General features: G+C 36.3%; 1 protein-coding gene across 5 annotated transcripts in view; it reads right to left on the minus strand.

Annotated features, from left to right (window-relative positions):
* Mical (Molecule interacting with CasL) overlaps positions 1 to 20,254 on the minus strand; it is a 78,824-nt gene that overhangs the window by 870 nt on the left and 57,700 nt on the right. Inside the window, exons 4-31 of one of the 5 annotated variants that reach the window (XM_076407824.1) lie at positions 17,778 to 18,015; positions 17,469 to 17,712; positions 16,914 to 17,054; positions 16,645 to 16,862; positions 16,067 to 16,324; positions 15,805 to 16,010; positions 15,602 to 15,750; positions 15,067 to 15,416; positions 13,727 to 14,989; positions 13,386 to 13,664; positions 13,110 to 13,313; positions 11,382 to 11,624; positions 11,011 to 11,164; positions 10,445 to 10,618; positions 10,231 to 10,385; positions 10,051 to 10,172; positions 9,841 to 9,992; positions 9,713 to 9,784; positions 9,078 to 9,246; positions 8,340 to 8,515; positions 8,163 to 8,281; positions 1,728 to 4,790; positions 1,627 to 1,656; positions 870 to 990; positions 658 to 820; positions 405 to 549; positions 208 to 343; positions 34 to 148 (exon numbers count right to left, since the gene is read on the minus strand). In XM_076407824.1, coding sequence (XP_076263939.1) covers positions 34 to 148; positions 208 to 343; positions 405 to 549; positions 658 to 820; positions 870 to 990; positions 1,627 to 1,656; positions 1,728 to 4,790; positions 8,163 to 8,281; positions 8,340 to 8,515; positions 9,078 to 9,246; positions 9,713 to 9,784; positions 9,841 to 9,992; positions 10,051 to 10,172; positions 10,231 to 10,385; positions 10,445 to 10,618; positions 11,011 to 11,164; positions 11,382 to 11,624; positions 13,110 to 13,313; positions 13,386 to 13,664; positions 13,727 to 14,989; positions 15,067 to 15,416; positions 15,602 to 15,750; positions 15,805 to 16,010; positions 16,067 to 16,324; positions 16,645 to 16,862; positions 16,914 to 17,054; positions 17,469 to 17,712; positions 17,778 to 18,015 — 8,859 coding nt within the window. Of the gene's footprint in view, positions 1 to 33; positions 149 to 207; positions 344 to 404; positions 550 to 657; positions 821 to 869; positions 991 to 1,626; positions 1,657 to 1,727; positions 4,791 to 5,551; positions 8,282 to 8,339; positions 8,516 to 9,077; positions 9,247 to 9,712; positions 9,785 to 9,840; positions 9,993 to 10,050; positions 10,173 to 10,230; positions 10,386 to 10,444; positions 10,619 to 11,010; positions 11,165 to 11,381; positions 11,625 to 13,109; positions 13,314 to 13,385; positions 13,665 to 13,726; positions 14,990 to 15,066; positions 15,417 to 15,601; positions 15,751 to 15,804; positions 16,011 to 16,066; positions 16,325 to 16,644; positions 16,863 to 16,913; positions 17,055 to 17,468; positions 17,713 to 17,777; positions 18,016 to 20,254 lie in introns of those variants that run through there. The other 4 variants (XM_076407826.1, XM_076407827.1, XM_076407828.1 and 1 more) reach the window with 4 other exon arrangements.

Consider the following 20,254-nt stretch of genomic DNA (forward strand, 5'->3'; position numbering starts at 1 on the left):
ATTAGCACTATTTAGTATATTTTTAATATAAACCTCTGCCTGTCTTCTTCTAACACTGTAATTAGTGAATCTCTTTCCGATACTATATCCATCATTTCTTTGATGATGTTCTTCTCCAACTTAACATCGTCTTCTGTTTTATTATCATCTAAAAACAAAAGTAAATCAATTAAAATGCATTATTACAATATACAGACAATAATTTACTATTTTCCAATCGTTCCCTAAGCTCGGCTTGAAGTCTGGCATGTCGGTCTTCAAGCTCCAATTCCTTCGCGCGTACCATCAATTCCTTCTCGTATCTTCTTAGTTCTGTTTTATCCCGCATCAAATCAAACCATTCCTTCGGATGTAAACGTGGACGTTATAGCATTACATTACAGAAAACTAAAGAAATAATTAACCTGTAAAAGTTCGCTCTCGTCTTTAGAAGTGCTTCCGTTTTCTCCTCTCAGGCTCTTCTCCACATGAACACCACGTTGTTCCAGTTCTCTGGTTTTTACCTCAGTTTCTTCCAACTTGCGTTGGATTTCTTGTGCCATTCTATGTCTGAATGGCGGAAAGTTAGTAATGAGGTGTTTTAGTATCCAGGAAGACACGTTTAATTTAATTTATGAGCAATGATACCATGCTATGCAGACTTCTTGTAGTACTTACCTTTTAAGTTGAGCTTGTCTTGAAATTTTTCGAGCTTTCAAACTTCTCCTACTGCTTGTCATACTAGATATCGACGTTTCTAGGTTAACTGATTGGTCAAGAGTGTCGCACGATCCTTGCTCAGCATGTTTACAATCAACATTATCACCATCGCTACTCTCATCTATAAAATACGCATTTTTAAAGAATATTATCCTGTAATTATAATTTACCTGTAGCTTTGACACTATAATTTACTGGTAGTGGGGGTATAGGAGGAGGTGACGGATCTCGTTTTTGTATGTTGTTTTCCGACAAACTTTTTCGTCTGGTCGATTCTTCAATTGGGGTCTCCTAGAGGGAAAAGTCTGATATGCATAAACTATTTTACTCAAATGTTATACACAAACAAAAAACATATTCAAATGAAAAAAAAAACATAACATTAATATCAACAAAGACGTAAGACTAGTTCAGTAAAAACAATTTATAATTAACTGAATTTGATACTAATAACTCAAATATGGTGACACAAAATTGGGAAAGGTGAATTAAGCATGTTCTGTAACTCAAAATGTAAACATATTAATTATAAACTGAAATCATTTTTTTGTATTAGTTGGAAGGTAGTATAAACAGATATGCGTCAATGATGACAATACAAGTCATCAAGTATCTTTTGTTATTTAAATGAAATATTTATTTTATTACGCATGAAACCACCCTAATCTTACACGATTGAATTTTTGGATGTTGTTCTCTTAATTTAACAAAATCGTCAAGATATGATAGTGCAATAATTTCTTCTATAGCATGCTTGGTTAAAATACTTGACAATTTTAAATCACATAATTAGTACTCAAATTAGATCAGAGACACCCACACAATAACAAATATAAAAAATCCGAAATGCAGAGTGCATACTAGTGCAACTAAATAAGTTAAAACATAACGAATGACCACTTAGCCAACGGACAATGATTTTCTTACGTGTTTGCACAAATCCAAATAAGATAAAGACTGAAAATAAAATTGAACAGTTAAGAAAAGTTAAATCTATCGACAAAAAAGCTATTTCTCAGCAGACCCACCTTAGATGTGGTCTTCGATTTCGGAGACAACTTGGCAAACAGTCCCTTCGTGGTCGTGCTGTTGGCGCTTGGGGTTTTCTTTGCGAAAATGCCCGCTATCAGCTTGGTAATACTTTTCCTACGTTCCCTATCCTTACTCTTCTTTTTCGTGCCATGAGTATCTAGAAGATTGGGGTCCGATTTGCAAGCTTTCTTTGTATCAGTCTCTATGTTATTAGATTTGGAAAGACTGAGATTTTTCGGTATTCCCGATATGGATTTGGGTCTGCATTCTGATACAGACAGATCCTTAGTCGGCATTGCCGAGTCGCCGCTCATCGATCTCCTGAACGAATTGTTCCGTTTCTTAGTCAACGTATCGTTTGGATACAGCAACGAGTTTCTCCGTTCCGTGTTGAGCACCAGAGACTCTATACTTTCCTGAACGTGTATATCAAGATCGTCGCTGGCTCTATTCGATTTTTTACCGACCCTCTCACGCAATTTATTTAGTTTATCCTCCGGACTTAAACCTAAATCTTCGTTCGATAATAATCTAACCCTGGCTCTGGCGTCCTCCTTCATTTTCTCGGCAGTACGTATAATGGATGGCCTATTATATCGAGGAGGAGCTTTAGGTGTCTTGAATTCGTCGAGGAATAGCTGTTTCCTTATATCGGGCATGCTATAATTATCCGTCGTTGTCAGAGGAGTTTCATTCTTTCGACGCGTTTCCGAAAATACACTCAAAGGTTTCGATATATTTTGTTTGGGCGGAGTTGAGGCCATTGGCGTTTCATAATTTTCATTCGAACTGTTGATGCCTGGGACAGTATCAGTGCTTTGAGAGTGTTTTAAAGCCATTGAGTTAGATAAAAGATCCGGAGTGGCGTAAGTACTGGATGCTATAGAATCATTTTTGCTCACGTTACTTAAGTTCGTTTGCGAAACCACGTCGGTGGTACTGGATTTTTGTATGGGATACGGACGACAAGGGCTCAAACTGCCCAAATTCCCTCTGCTTCTCCGTCTCCGCTCTAAACTCTTATTTTCGGCCTTCATCTTATTCATAACCATTTCCTGTATCAATTTCTGATTAACATCCCTTTCTTTTTTAATGTTCTCCTTTTTGTACAAAATATCCGGCCTGATCACTGGGTTCAAATTCAGGGTGATATCTTTGGGTGGACTGGGACGTTCCTTTTCTTCGCGTATCAGATCTGGTTTGTGAGGAGAATCGCTTTTGCTTTTCCGCCTAGATTTTCGGATATCGATGGAATCTTTTGCGTTACCAAACTCGACCTTGGACTGTAGACGTTGGCAATGTTCTTCGAACTGAATGTTGTGTTCTATGTTCTCCTTCTGGTTCGATTGCTGCATCTGATCTTTAATCAACGCCTGCTCGGCTTTGACTTTAGCCAATTTGTCTTCCAATCGTTGTTTCTGGAATTGCTCGATTTTCAGTGACGGTCTGCTTTTCTCCTCTTTCATGTCTTTAGTGATTTCTGTGATGTTTTTAACTGTAGAATCACTACAAGTATTTTCTTCTGTAGTTGTGCCCGTATCAACAACGACCAAACTATCTTCCTCATGTTCGGTTGTTGTGGGTTTCTGTTTGTTCTGTGCCTCGACGTTGGAATCTAGGTCGGACGATTTCTTAAGATCCGCTTGGTGATGTTGTTGCTCCTTTTCTGTCGAAATTAGATAGATATTTCTAGCTTCTAGAATTTCATTTACTTGAGGATTAAGACTATCATCGACTAAGTCATCTTCATTTTTGAACAAAACATATCCGTCCTGGCTATTACCAATTCCATCTTCGCTACTAGTTTCAGTACCTGTATCCATATATTCTATACTATCCAGGTCATTATCATTCGCCAGTATGCTCTTTTTATTCGCATCTGTAGTATCTTTGGGACAAATATATTCATTTACGGCTTCCTCGAATTCACTCAGTTTAGCTAGATTGATTAATTTCTTTTTATCTGATCCCTGACTAATATCTAGCTCTATGCTATCCGAAACGTTCTCGTCTCTCGCCCAGTCAGACAATTCGGTCTCAGTAAGAGCGGCGGTTCCATCCGGGGAGCTTTTACCGCTAACTGTCTTTATGCTCTTGTTATCTTCTGGCGATTCCTCTTTGTCACTTTTAATCCTCACGTGTAATACCTTATGTATATCTGGGAGAATGTGTTCCAAATTAGGTAATGGTTTCGGCTGATTCAGCTCCTTTTTCTCACTACCGACACTCTTGATCTGATCAGGAGCAGGGCTTGGTCCGCAAAGAGAATCTAAAGCCATCTCTTCCGCGTCGCTGTCTTTAGCTGCATGCACTTCCACTCTGGGGATTGACTCAAAACGGAAATTTGGCGTTGTTGCCGCTTCTTCCGAGCTGGAAGAAGATTCCGTACTCTGTTCTTGTTCATCTCCCATCGGAACGGTATCAATTCGTTCATTAGAGTTATTTGGCTGTTTCGCGCCATCACCACTCAGTGAAGATTGTTCGGTTATGGTAGTTATAGTAATATCAGGCGGAGGTAGAGATGGTGGAGGGCCCGATGGTGATAGCCGTTCATCTAATTTAGAACAGAATAATTGCATACTGGCGCTGGGTTCTACTGCCGGTTTAAGCATACGCTGACAGTCAGATATAGTGCTTTGAAAACTCTTAAACTTCGAGTCGAGCGCGGACGCACTACCGCTCTTTTGAATACTATTAGCTTCACCTTCCCCCAATAGATAACGCCTTTTCAGCTCAAGGGAAACTTTAGTCGCAATACCGCCAGTGCTCTGCGTGCGGTTCAGAGCGTAAGGTGCTGGCTTGAGAAGAAATTGTGCGTGGTGCGGTGCGGTGCCAACGGGTCCCTGGAGAAAACCACTGGTCACCTGGATACGACGAGGCGGATCGACGACCGCGCCGCTTCCTCTCGTTTTAGTCACGTGCACATCGTTAAGGGCGATGGCGGGTAGCTCGCGAGTCGGCGTAGGTTCGTCGTGAGCGAATTCCGAGTCTGTCGATATTTCAGTTGCCGAATTCTGGATCTCGCTTGACGTTTCCGAGCTGGACTCGTCCGAGACCATCTGAAATAAACATAAACAATCGTTAGCTGCAAATCTAGTAAAAAAGCAAGTGTTTCAAAGACGGTTTGCAAAGCAGCGCAAACTCGTAGTTAGTGATATTAGAGCACCAAAAACTCAGCTGTACAAATATTAAGCAATATATAATATATAGATAACAAAAAAGTAACAAGTGCTTAGCACCAGCGGGGTTTCAAATATTCACAATTACACCAAATCGCAAAACGTTATCTACAATTTTGGTAGAGCAGTTTAAATATTTGATAACATATAAAATTAATAATATATTTTCTGGCAATATACCCATAACTTAATTATTTCATCGTCAAATTAAACAAAAATCCCAATAAATTCCAGATTAACACAATAATATAAAAAATATCAAAACTTGTTATATATTCATTATTTACATGATATTGTTCTCCTTTAATTTAATTTACAAACCTTTAACCATAAGTTGTCATGCTGTCGTTTCTTTTTGGTATAAGTTAAGATCTAATGCATACTAGGGATGAGTTATTATGTTACAACATGTAATCAACATTAAAGACCAGTGTTGAATCGATTTTAGCCCGTCCCTAGTACAAGTATTCGTTTGTGGGGCAAAAAAAGACGGCACCGCTATAGCTGTACAGACGGTTTTAGTTGGGGGGGATAGATAGTAAAAAATAATCTGTTAAAACAACACTCACGTGAGCAATGGATTAAGAGCAATGATTAAACACATGGAAAACAGAAACGAGTCACCCCACTCTCATAGTTACCTTGAGACCATTGCTCTAACACGTGACTGTTGACCGAGGGTGAAGGAGAGGGAGAGCCAAACATCGCAAAACGCTACAACATTTTTTCGCCAGGGCAACGAAAAATTAGAAACAACTTCAAAAGTCTCTTAAATCTAAGCAAAAACGACCACAGTCCATTTAAAAGGAAAGCGACAAATATTTTCATTCCGTATCGGCGTGTAGGTGGATATTTCCACCCGCACGATAAAAAAATACAGCCAGGCTAGTAACGAAACAGAGGCGAGTCTTATTGGATGCAACAGTCTTTGTCTTTATCTTTGCGCCCGTACTTCGGCGGGAACTTCGATACGTTCTCGCTGCTTTGCGACCTTATGGTCACCGTCTGTGGTCTAGGAGCCTCGAACGCTCTTACCACCTCGGGCTTTACTTCCAGGGTTCCCGTCGAGGTACTGCGTCCATTGGCGTTCAGCGGTGTCAATTCGCAGGAATCGGCGGAATTCTTTCGTCGGGGCATGGGTGAAACTGTACCGGAGCGTCGCCTCTGAGGAGCCACAGGGGGAATATTTTCGATGGGTGTGGGTTTGAGATCGACGGACTTTTGCCTCGCAGCTCTCGGTGGGGGTAACGGAGCCCCGGGAAGCTCCCCATGTGAATGTTTGCGGTGATTTCGTTGAGGAGCAAGTGGTGGTGGTTGCGTTGGTGCAGTGAGAGTTTTATTTACAGTGGCATATAAATCATTTATATTTATAGTAGATAGTTTGTTACCATCGTTCACAATCACTTCGGGTATTTCAGGGTCAGGGACTTTAGTAACGATTGGCTCTACAACATCTTCTGTTCCGGAAGTGTCAGTTGATTCGACAGCCTTGGAGAAATCATGAGGTTCGGGTGTAGTCTTGTTAGTGTTGTTACTGACTAAAACGGACATTGCATCATTGAAATCCTTCAATTCTTGTAGCATGTGCAAGTCATCGGATTTTTCTTCTGCTTCCTTAGCATTACTTACAGCAACTTCTTGCATTTTCAAAAATTCAGGACTAACCTTCGTCGACACCGTTATATTAGCACACCAATCGTTTTTATTTTCATCTACGTCGTTTGTATTCTTGCTCGATACTTCAATTCCTTCCATAGCTTTATCTACAAACTCTTCCAAGTCTTTAATAGTATCTTCGACCGATTGTTCGTCCGATTTTGTGGGGAGTAATTTTTGAGGTTCGTCGCGATTTTTATATTGTACTTTCTTGAATTCTTTTGGTTCGTTCTCGAACTTTTGAATAGTGCTACCGATTGATTTTGGCTTTATTACTATTGGAGGCTTTTTAAATTTAGCCGATGTTTCGCCGATATCTTGAAAACTCCCCAGTGATAGCCTTTTAACGATTGGTCGTTCTGGTTTCGGTTTGGGCTCGTCCTCTTGGTCGAACGATTCGAATTTTTTTAATACCGACTTGATATTTACTTTTTTGACAGCATCGAGGTCTACGGACGATCTTGTTTTTTGCATCCTGTTGAAATAAACTTCTGTTTTCGATCGGCATAGTTTGCTTGGTTTGGGTTCGCCCATATTATCGTCGCTACCGCAGTCTTTCGGAATTTCCTTTCCTTTTAGAATGCTTTCGAAAAATGACAAATTATTCTTTGGTAGTTTACTGACTACTCCTTCATTTTTTTGGGCCCCTTTTAGCAAACGTTCGAGATTTTTATATTTAACATCACTAACAGATCTGTACACTTTCCTTTCTGGAGTCTGATGATTGAGTTCCTCCATCCAATTGAGAAGGTCTTCGATTTTTTCTTCAGACTCTTTATGAGCCTCCCTGTGTGGTGCATCTGTCATTTTCTCTAGAGCATCGAGCAAATCCTCAATACTATTAGATAATTCTCCTTTGTTACTATTAGATTCACTACTGTCTTCTTGCTGTGCCATATATTTACTTGTATCAACAGGTTTATCTAATTCCTCTTTTTTTGCAAGTAAATCTTCAATGTAATTGTCGACGGCATCTAAATCTGAATCATGCAAATCAAAATTAAAATTTGTGGCCTCTGTAATTTCATTTGCTGTCTCTGGAAGACTGGATTGCTTGACCAAAATCGATTTGGGCTGATTCTGGGTGCTGGTATCGGCACGTTGTAACTTTGGTCTCTGAGGAGGTTTGGGTAGCCCGAAATATTTCGTCGTATCTAAACCTTTCGTGTTAAGCGCGACTTTAGGTTTGATCTCTTTAGGCATTGCTACTTTGCTAGGCGTACGTCTTATTACTAACAAAGGCTCGTCTAATTTAAATTTTGGTTCCAGTTCACCAACTGACTTCCGTTGCGACTTGGGGGGCAGGACAAAATTCCTTTTCGGTTTTGGGTCAATTAAGTTACCGGCAGTCGCACTTCTCGCCAAACCGTTTGTATTTTTGGTATCCAGGGGAGGTTTTGAAATGGTCAGTTTCCCGACAACCACGTTCGGGTCGGGGATACTGGTCTTGTTCATGTTATAATCGAGGTCGCTTTCCGCGCTCTTAAAAGCTTCTGAACTGAGCGAGTAATTACTAGGAGATTTTTCTAAAGGTGCAAATGAACTGGGGTGATCGGGTAAAATATCAGGGGGTAAAAAATCGAGATTTTTCTTCACCTCAGTGTCCGTGCCAGTGTCAGTTTGGACCACTGGAGGTTCAACTCGCACCTCCTGCTTTCTTAGCTCTCTGGCCCTGATCTCTTCTTCTCCCTCAGTTGCCGTTTCTGAATCCGAATCTGAAACAATTTAACAGAATATTCACCATCCCCAAAGGGCCGAATAATATTATCTCACCGTCACTGCTGTTTTCATAGTAACTGCTATGGTCAGAGCTACTATAACCATCTGAATCTGAATGCATGCCTTTCCTGTAGCATTTTTTCCATCTCTCAGCCAATTTTAATGTCCCTTCTTTGGTAGCTGGCTGTTCTAATGCGTCATCAAAGACATCCTCGTCATCACTATCGGAACTAGAATAATCGTTATTTATAACTAATACCTAATTCCAAAAGGCAAAGTTCAGATTTTAAAGTGTTAGAAATAAATCAAAAATAATTGCTGAAGTGTATCTATTTATCAAAATGTTGATAAATAAATACCACCATCCATCTATCTATTCTTAAACACTCCTCAAACAGAATAACTAGTGAAGCGTTGAAAGAAACAATAAGTGAGAATACATTAAAAATCATCGTGGTCCGGAGATTCGGCTTCTTTCGACATTATTTGTATATTGGTTTACGATAATTTTTAATGTATGCCCAATAAGTGCAAGCATCAACGGTTGTTCATTAAGTGCAGAACCAGAGTCAGATCATACAATTTCTTTATTTGTGTTTAAGCAAATGAAAAATTAATCTTAAAATATGCTTAAATAGCAACATTGGATGCGTCATTCAAGAGATCAAGACAATATATTTAAAATATGAACTTTCCTAATTTTCGTTCTCTGCTTTTTCAATAGTATGCTATGCTTTTTCTATATTGTATATGAATAATAAACTATGATTAGTTTATTTCAATATTTTTTACCTGAAACTCGATGATGAATCGTCATCGCTCTCATCTAACTCATTGCAAGAGGCGCCGAAGTTTTTATCAGTCCATTCATCCTCGTCCATTTGACTCAATGGCTCTTCTTGATCTGATGAAATATTCTCAGCAGACAAGTTTGAAAATTCAATGCGCTCTGGAGTTTGTACTGGAATATTAAAACAAGTTTAAAATTAGCACAACAAATTTTAAGAAGTCATGATAACAAATGAGTCCAGTAATTAGTTAAGTCTAATATTATTAAGTCTATTATCAACATTGCCAACATTGGCATTATAAACATTGTATGGGTGTATTTCAAAGTGTAGAAAACTTTTTTATAGTCTTTAACATGTATTCTGCACTATTTGCGAATTAACAAGCTCATTCGAAAAACAAATCAACATAATTACAAAATGCTTAAACCTGCTTATGGTTTCAAAAAACTGTGAAAAACAAAAATTGGTGATAGATAATAATTTTAACACCATTATTTAGAAAAGATTCACTTTTACAAAAAAAATAGTGATATTTATTCAAGACTCCAGAGTTTCAAATTCTAACAGTATTCAGCCTGTTAACTCTCCAAGTCATAAGATCAATTTAAAAGGGTTCATTTAATATTGTTTATTTACCTCTATCAAGTAAGTCAACTCCAGCGACTCCTGGAAGTCTTTTAGAAGGACTGCGACTAACATCTCTGGACCCTAAAACATAAGCAAACATTAATATTAAAAATTAAAAGAAACTTTTCGGGCAACACCTCTTAAACTTGCTTTCCTCGTAATTTTTGTAGGTTTGGGCAATTCGCCAGGCATTCCATAGTGCTGGCTACAGAAGAATCTATGTCCATATTGACCATCTTTATCAAACATATATGAACCCAAACGTAATTGTGTATGGCAATATTGACATCTAGAAATGTAAAAAATATTGATAAATTTAATCCCGTAAAGTAATTATTGAAACATACTTGAAGCATCCATTATGAAAAAATCTGCCTTCGGCGGAAAGTCTTTCCATTAGATAGACTTTTTTGTCGCAGAAGTGACAAAATTCGGAACCGCTAGGCAAATTCACGGTTTTCGGTTGAGCCTAAAATAAAAATTGCCGAAACGGCGATTATATTTTTTTATATGGCGGTAATACTCACAGGCTTTTCAGCTGTTTTTATCTGTTCTTGAGGTGTTTTACTAACCAATTTTTCTGTAATTGAAGCTACCTTATTTTGACCTAGTTCTCTAATATTGCCTTCTTTGAGCTTCAGATCCAGTTGCTTTATATTTTTATCAATATCCGCAAATTTAGCTGCAAAATAAATGTTTAAATACCGAATAATCATTAATAAACCACAAATTCATTTTTACCTTCAGAACTATCTTGTCTATCTAAGTGTTTGTTTTCCATTTTTGTTTGCCTAGCCTTGAATTCTTCCTTACTCCATCTAGGAACCCTTTCTTTATCGATAACTGAAGAGGGTTTTCCTAGTTTATTTTCCAAAATCTTCTTTTCAATTTGTTTAATATTCCAGTCAGATGTTTCTAAAATACCAATAAACATAATTATACTATAAACATGTTGTTTTGGTGTTGCATCAATCTGTTGTTTATTATTTAATCCCTTAATTACGATGGCAAGTAACGTCAGATTGAGCAGCACATCGAAATGATAAAACTTCATTATTAAAATGGATATAAGATGGGACCCCAATATGGCCCAAAAATAATTTTTAGAAGACATGAACTTTGGATGGAGACTATGTCAATAATAAGCATTAAACATAATGTTTAAATTGAAAATATAAATGATATAAATTCGGGCCTTTTAAATAAGAATTTTTTTTATCACTTTATACAACTTAATTTCAACATGGATCTACCTAAAATGAAAAACCTTATACATATTTTTCATATAAGTATAAATTTATATGTACCTATTTTTCCTATAGCTCTTAAGAGGTCTTTTGGTTTCTTTTCTGCTGGTTGAGGATTGCTCCATTTATCTTCTAAACTTTTTATTTTTGATGCGATGTCTTCGTCTGCGTTCGTATTTGTTAATGGCTTCAGTCCACTTTTGGTTTCATAGTCCTAGAAAATGAGTGTTAAAAATAAATTGTCTCAAACAGGCTGGCTTCAAAATTAAACAAAAAGGAAATATCATTCAACTTCATAGTACTATAAAAAAACCATTTAACATCATGATTGCATCAATATCTATAAAAAGGGGTTAGTGCCAAATCAAAGCAACACAAGTTAAGTTTAAAAGGATAGTAAAAATACGGGGACACACTGCAATGCCTCTTACGGGGACATATGTAAATTGTTTTTCCAAATCTTTGACTCTATCTTCGAACTTTGGAGCGGTCTGCCTGTACAGGAAGATAGAGTAATCTTCGAACGGTTCGGACTTATCTGGTTTCGCGTTGGCTTGGAGCATTTGCATACTTTTAATGAACTGTTCAGTTTGTCTTTGACGATGCTGTTTACGTTTATTGTGCCTGTCCAAGCGATTGGCAGCTATTTCTTCCAAAACTTTTTGTCGATCCTCCTTTTGGAAAAAATCAAATTTAATAATAACATATAGCATAGGTTAATTAATGTTGATTAATGGTATTAAAGTCTCATTACAGAAAATTAATCAATATTAAACATGAAACAATGGACGTTAAGTTTAAAAATGTTCTATTTTCAGGACACGTTAGCTATATTCTCTTCTTTGACCTGTTCGTGACGATTTGGACCATTTAATTCGGAAAATTACGTAAACATATGAAATGTGTATATGTTGATAACAACAATGATTATAAAATGACTAACAAGCTATTACTTATAAATGTATACACACAGATGCGAGTCAAATCAAATGTTTATAGGATATTAGCTAAAATTATACTTAATTTCTGTGTTTGTGTATAACTTATATCTGTTAAATATATTGCAGAATATCTGAACTGATTGTAGAAGTGAAAAAAAATTTCGTACATCTTACAACTATCTTAAATACTATCTAGACCAGTAACATTTTGTTATAAAAATAGGGGATTGGGTTTGATTGGGCGCATAGATGTTGCACATAAAGGATTTGATCCCGTAACCTTGGAATTGTCTCGAAGACAATTCCGAAGTCATCGAGATTACATGTGAATTGTATAGAATGAAATGCACTCATTCTGTAATTTTGTCAGCTAATTAAATTCTACAAAGGTGTATTCATTAACTCGCCAGAATTCTAAAAACTGATACATTCGACGACGCTTTAGTGTATTTTTAACTTTCAACTATTTAAGACCGTTATTATTATCAAAATATTACCCATATTTACTTAAATCTGCTTCTGACCGTAATCAATCAAAAAATTTTTACAAATAATTAATATTAAAAATAAAATCAAGACCGTGTAAGTGGAAGGGCCGCTATTGGACTACAATCAAATCGAATTGATTTAATTAAATGAATTCCACGATAGTTACGATCTATTATTACGATTAAAATGTTTTAAGTGGGCAAGATGTTTAAACATAATTTATTGCTATCAGAAAATTTGTTTACTCGTTGATTAGTAAGTGGGTAACTTAAATGAGATGTAAAAGAATGTAACAAACTTTCAACAACACAAAAAACGTCTTTCAGAAAATAAAAAAGTACATTGGGTTGGTAAATATTTATTTCGGTAATTATAGCTAATTTTGACTAATTAAAACTTATGACCAGAAATAATCCAGATACGAAATAGGGGGCTCGAAGTACTCTTCAGGATTGATGTAAATGTCTGTGATAAATAATACCAAACCCATAAAAACAGTTTCCAATAATGGTACCAGCCAGCGAGAGTAAATCTAGAAGGAGGCAATGAGTTAGGGTATTTTGATAAGAATCCACATATGATATTTAATTCTGAAAAAGAATATACTCTAATAGATAATTCACTGATATTCATTATCTTTCTCTAAGTGGTTCTGTTATAAAAGATACCGATTCCTTCAATGTTAGACAAAACTAGTTTAAAATATTTATACTGCGAGATTTTACTTACCACACTAGGAACAAAACGATCTAAAGTACGGCGTTTTCTCTGTTTCCTTTCCATGCTGCCAGCTTTTTGCATGGACATATCTGCGTGGCGCTTATGTCTACTGGATGGCCTGGACACGGGTAAATTATTCGTTGATTGTTGCTGATGCGCAACTTTAATTGATTTAATGGAGAAACTACTATGTTTAGTCGCTTCGGGAAGTTCCTGCAACAAAAACCTACTATAAACATTTTGAAATATTATAAACCGGTGGATTAAAACGAAGCACGGACGTACTCCTGATTCCCTGGCTTCGACAATGACGGGAAAAGATGCCGGTGGTAGCGAGGCCGGTCTGGAATTGTGCTGGGTGAATTTAGTTGCCGACCGACCCATGGGTTTGTTCTCTTTATGATTCCGTACTCGTTGTGTAAAATTTTCTACTGAGTTCATGGGACTGATACATTTAATCACGTCCGTTCGAGTTTCAACTCTGACGTCATCGTAATCTCCTTTTGCTCGGGCTTGGGCTTGCGTTACCGACGTCATATCCGTAATAACATCGCAGGTTAATTCCTATGATGAAGAAAAAGTTAAACAATTAAGCTACGTGCACTGGTAATACCATCGAGTCAGACCATGTCGTATTCGGGATCGATTTTAGGTTGATCTTCGCGAAAATCGTTCTGACTGATCCAGCTCCGGACCCTGGACAGCGTCTGCGGCGAAATACTGTCGTTATCGTCATACGGATCCATGCTCATCGCGTTCTTCTCTATGTCACACGTAAGCTTTTTTCCTACCGGGATTTTTAGTTTGTTACCGCTCCGGTGACATTTTTCCTTCAAAACTGACATAGCAGTCCGTTTAGCACCTAGAGCGTTGATGATTTTCAGGTCCGTAGGTGTCAAAGATACCGGTAACTTCTCTTGTGGAGCCGTGATTTTTTCAACATGCCTGGCGGAGTCCATTTTCGAACTGTAAGTACTAAGCACATCGTTGTTCATAAAAATCTGTTCTACATGCAGACTTTCTTTGTCATCTAAAATATGATGGGTTGTCTCGAAACGTTTCGATGCGCAGGCCTTAGAGCTTATCTTCACTAGGTTCATTGAAGACTTAAATTCTACATTTTGCAAACGAATCTTATGTCTGCTGGATCTCTCCAATAGCTGAATTCTTATAGATCCGTTACTTTTTTTAAAATGCTCGATACTTGACTTATTTTTGACTGGACACACGGGGGCTGCTTTTTCAGGGATATTATCAAGTTCTTTTGTCGATTGACACACCGGCTTACTCAAGATCGACTTCAGTTGATTCTTTTTCATCTTTAAATGTTCCCTAATCACCTGCAGAGGATTGAAGTACTTCAAACCCAGAGTACTTTTTATTGTTCTCATTTTAGTTTTCTTTCTCTGATTGTTCTTCGTATCTGATGATTCATCGCCACAGACATCGTTTGGAATAGAAGAAGTGAATGAGGCTTGGAAAAAAGTTTCACATTGAAGGTTTCTTGATAATAACGTCGAATCGATGCAGTTCCTTTCCCGTTTAGACAAATTATTGACTTTTTCTTCGTTTTCGGGGATAATCGATAAATTGCTCTTCTTTATTTTAGCTTTTTTCTTTTTCTTCTGTTGTAAATTGGCAATCATGATCATAGTTTTCGATTTAGAGAATTTTAATTTCGTTTCTAGGCATTTATCATCTGGATAGGTTAGGTCTAATACGTTTTCACTGTCACTTTCAGATTTAAAAGTGGTGCGTTTAAGCTTTTTTCGTCTTCCTTTAGCATCGATGACTTCCAAGTTAATGTGACTGGAATGTTTGCAAATTTTCGCTAATGACTTGTTAATAGTAATTTTTGAAATCTTTGGAACTGAAGAAGATTTGTTCCTCTAAAATGTTGTTATGGCATAATATATGCTTTTAATAATCAATTCAAAATCAATTAAGTTATTTCAAATGTACTTACCAATTTTGGATGTTTTATATGCGGTATCTCGCCTCTAAATGTATAGTATACTTGGGTTAAGTAAGTTGTCATCGCTAGATTATCTTGAGTACTAGTTATTTCCTCTCCAGTCATGAACGGAGGAATAGCTAGGTCCTTCTCCAAGATATCCATGGCCAACTGATTGCATTTACCCGGCTCGTTGTCTTTGACTGCATTATAATCTAAGAGATCAGGTCTGTAGTGATGAATTATTGCACATAGGGCTCTCCCGCCTTGGAACACTGAAGCTATATCTGTAACGATGACGTCTTCGTGGTCACGCAACTGCTCTGTCAACCAACTCAGCAACACCTCATTATCCACGCCACCTATAAAAAATATTATACAAACCAATCAGACTTAAAACATTACAATTGATTGATTGATTTTTTTTAATATAAGTGATACAGTACTCAATAACTGTAGAAGTGAAAATCTATATGAATAAAAGAAAATACATTTAGAAATTAAAAATATATTTTTTTTATAAATATGTCTGATGTATCTTGATTACCTCTTCTTCTCTTTTTAGATACGTGTTCGTGTTTAATATTCGCGTTCAGAGATGCTCTCTTCATCTTCTCAACGCTCTCCTTATTGTCGGTATCATACAGACATTCTGTCTGATGTGGTACAACAACAGTCTTGTTCAAATTCGGATACCTAAAGTTATTTTTTTAAATAAATGTCGCCTTTTCACACTTATATTGATTATACCTGGTAGAGGGATCCAATGTGTATGCTTTCCAGTCTTTATTCAGATTGTCTGGCGTGGTTTGAGCGAGAAGTCGGTATATGGATTCTCTCTCGGCCAATACATCTAGAGGGGTGTACTGACCACTGCTCCAACTTCTGATAGCCCAAGCAGCATCTAAGGATGACAAAAATCCTCTGGCACAACCCGACCCAGTTGGCCAAAAAGGCTAGAAATAAAAATCTATGAAATGGAGATTTTCAGAAATCTACTAGTAAACTTTACCTCCAGTAAACTATCACCAACAAGAATCATAAGAAGTCTGGATCCGTTTCTTTCGACCACCTTTGAGGCATATTCTGCCGCGTACATTGATGTGAAGTCGAACATGGCAACGTCAGGTTGACCATAATGATTCACAGCAAATTCCAAATCAGTCATTTGATAATTGGTGCTGAATTCCGCTGCTTCCCTAGCGTATTCATATAGTTTATCTCTATTAACATTGTCGGGTGCAAGAAGCTTTTCAGTATCGGCTAAATCCTGCAATTAGATATATTTTAACTTGAGTAAATTATGGAAATTTATAGAAAAAGTATCAACACCTTCATCTATCAACATTTTCATCTAAGACAGCTTCAAACTGCTCGTCACACACTCTCGTTATTATTTTATGAATAAAACTTTGTTATATTCCGTTATATGATACATATTTTTTAATGGTTACAAATTAAGAATGTATAACAAGAATATCTGTGTAACATTTTTGCATCCAAATGAACTGTTAGATCAATCACATGCATGCATTCCAGTGTTATATTGTGGCCAGTAATATAGTTCTAAAATGATTAGTGAGCATCTACCTGCTTTATGACTTCCTTCTCTAAAAGACTGGCCTTTTTGGCAGTCATTACAAAGTAGTGAGTATCATCTTTATAATATACAATATTTTCTAAATCAATCCGAGTAGCATCTTGAAGATCTTTGAAGAACTTCTGGTTAAAGATGAATGCTACACCACTAATTTCTTCAACCCGCGCCTCAGCTTCCGTTTTTTTATTGATAAAATTTGCAGTGATGGCTGAAAATGAATTATATAAATCGCGTTGAATTAAGACAACAAGTCATTTACCGATGGCCAGTTTTCCCCGAAACTCTTTCCGCTTGAACCCTTGTAAAGTATTTCGTTTACCGTCTGCGCCGATGATGACGTCGAATTCATATTGAGCAACCGGATGATCTTCTGGTTTCACTTCTGCTCTCCATCCAGTTTCTGGATTACATATATACATTAATACAGTATTTTTGATAAATCAAGAGTAGGTAATATAATTACTATACTTGAAACGTTTTTTTTTTATTTTCAAATCATCAAATATAACATCAAATATAAAATATTAAGAAAGAAATAACAAACATAATGTAAAAATTAATTTTATTAAGAATAAAATGAATATATTGGTTATTATATTGTGTAGAACCAATATATCCCAGAACATTTGTAAGATTTCGAGGAAGTTCAAATATTGTATAGTAAAGACATTCTTAATAGTTTTTAATAAAATGGTCTTTTGATTAAAAAGTTACAAAACTGCTATATAATGTCCTAGGATTGAATAAGATATCTCTAAATTATCTATTTGGATTCAAGATATTTAAACTAAAGTTAATGTTAATTGAAACTTACTCTGATCAGCACTAGGTTCCACCAAATTGACAAAACTAACTTCTGTGTGAACTTCCACACCAAGTAACAAAGCTACCTTTAATAATATGCACTGGAGCTGACGGATGCTGATGTGGTCGATGGCACCGGCGCAGAATTTACCGAAGAATTTTTTGGCTCCTAACATTCGAAGATCTTCGATGACAAACGGCCACAAGTGGAGCACATTATTTCTAGAGAGTCGATCGCGTTTTTCTACTATTACCTAAAACATAAAGACCAGGGTGCAGACCGATGAACTACACGGGTGGAATATCAGGGAATACTAACCACTTTGGCACCTAAAAGTTGTGCTTCGATGGCCGTTCTCAGACCGCAAGGGCCTGCTCCAATAACCAACACCTTGGTACCGGCACAAGCCTTGCCTTTGTTGTAACATTTATGCGATGCCCTCAAGTCGAACTTCTTCCATACTGCTTTTGCCCTCCATGAGTTTAAATTGGATTTTAGTTTCGGGTAAAAGTGTGGAAACACGTTTGGCTTTAAATGAAGAAATTCACACATCGACCTGTAATAAGATAATCCTCTTATTTCATCTAATTAAAGATAGTCAATAAATCATCTAAAAAGTGGTTGTTTTGTTTGTCTTTAGCATTTCCATATGATCTATAATACAAAGAAAATTGACATATAAGAAAATATACCAGTTATGAAACTATAAGACAAATGTTGTTTTAACGCTTTGCTTGTTTTGATAAATTTTGATAAATCGTTGCTTATTATTACTTTGGTTGAGAATGTCGAAGACAGACAGAACTTAAAAGAATATAATTTTTAAAAGCATATAGTAAAATTAAGGAAGACTTATTATTTCAATTTGTGTATTTAAGGGGACTTAAGGGCAAGGGGACTTCTATTTTAGATTCATCAACTTGAACCAATTATTAAGAAAATCATAAACAACAAATATTGATTACTTGCACCTTTAGTCAGTTATTTTACGTTTCTAATAATATACGAAAAATGTATAAAGAAAAATATTTTCTAGCGAAAAGTAATTCCGTAATTCTTAAGAAATTTTCACGTAAGTGCTCCATCATTTGCAATTAGATAAGAATTTATGTATGCGCCGTGAAAGATAATAGGAAAAATGATCTATTATTACGTTGAGAACTGGCGCATTCCGCCAAAGAGAAACAGCAATTAAAATACACGCAAAGATATTTTCGATATGAATCAGAAATTTCGAACGGAAATAAATCTAACATTATGTAATTATTGGGTGGAAATTACTTGCTTTAGTCGTTAAGTTGTTTAAATGTTTACACTTCTTTATTATTATGTTATATGAGGAGGCTCGTAGACATGTATCAGAATACACTAGTAGCTAATAGAAATGTTGATTACTCAATAACAATGAGTAGACACATTCTGATTGAAATTATTAAATTTATTCGAAGCGATATAGTTTTATTTTGATCAAAAATTTTACAGGAGTTCCCCAATCTCTTGAGACAACTACTTCATCTGCTCTACACTGCTGATATCCCAACAAAAAAACAGTACTTGAAACATTTGTCGACGATACAGTTATCATAGTAAAAGGTATATATCTGCCTAAGGTTGTAGAAAAAGTACAAGTAGCAATCAACAAGACCTACAAATGGACTAGAGACTAGAAAATACAGCTTAATAGCTCCCAATTTGTCCATGTTATTTTGTGTTGCGGCAAAATGATAAAAACATAATTATATAACTTGACATATGCCCGATTCCTCAAGCAGAATCAGCAAAATACCTCGGCATCAATTTCGATGATAAGTTACATTGAAAACATCATTTTAGAGAAAATACAGAGCAGATTAGACTCAAATGAAGCAACTGTACTAATCATAAAACCAATTTGGACCCATAGGGTGCAAATATTGGCTTGCACTAAAAATCATCAAACCAATTAGTAATCCAATACAGCCAAAACAAATTTCTATGGTCAATTATCAATGCTTATCGCTAAGTACATGTCGAAGAGCTACACAATGACTTCAAAATTAAATGCATATACTTCACTTCAAACTAAAATGCATATACGAATTAATTCAAGATTTCGCCTTAAACATGAAATAAAGTTGCTAAATTACAGAAACGTGGATCCATATAGCTACTGGACAATATGCAGGCAATCAGAAGATTGAAGTGAACCAAACCACAAGTGCTGCTTTACCAAGACAATGCACCGTGTCAAAAATCAATGAATTGGGTTTCGAATTGCTTCTTCATACACCGTATTCTCTAGATCTGGCCGCCAGCGACTATTTCCTGTTCTCAGATCTCAAAAGAATGTTCGCTGGGAAGAAATTTTCGTCGAATGAAGAGGTGATCACCGAAACTGAAGCCTATTTTGAAGCAAAGGACAAATCGTACTACTAAAATAGTATCGAAAAGTTGGAGGGTCGCTACAATCAGTGTATCACCCTTGAAGGGAATTATGTTGAATAAAAAAAACTAATTTTGCCAAAAAAATGTGTTTTATTATGGTAGGCCGGGAACTTTTCAATTGACCTGTTAGGTGCTGAAAATAGCTCAATGTAAACATAATGAAGCAGAATCCTAATCTATAGAATATTATAACTGCATAATAAATTGTGGTTTTAAATCCTTCTAATATATGCTAATATTGTACTATAATGTTAAAAAAAATTATATTTGATAACAGTATTTATATTTATATTATTTAATATGCAGGCAATCAGAAGATTGAAGTGAACCAAACCACACGAACTTGTATAATTTCTAGGTGTATTCTTCAT

This window comes from Rhynchophorus ferrugineus, unplaced genomic scaffold (genome assembly GCF_030347505.1).
Source record: "Rhynchophorus ferrugineus isolate W39M unplaced genomic scaffold, kcgeb_rfMv2 rfM6, whole genome shotgun sequence".
NCBI lineage: Eukaryota > Metazoa > Arthropoda > Insecta > Coleoptera > Curculionidae > Rhynchophorus > Rhynchophorus ferrugineus.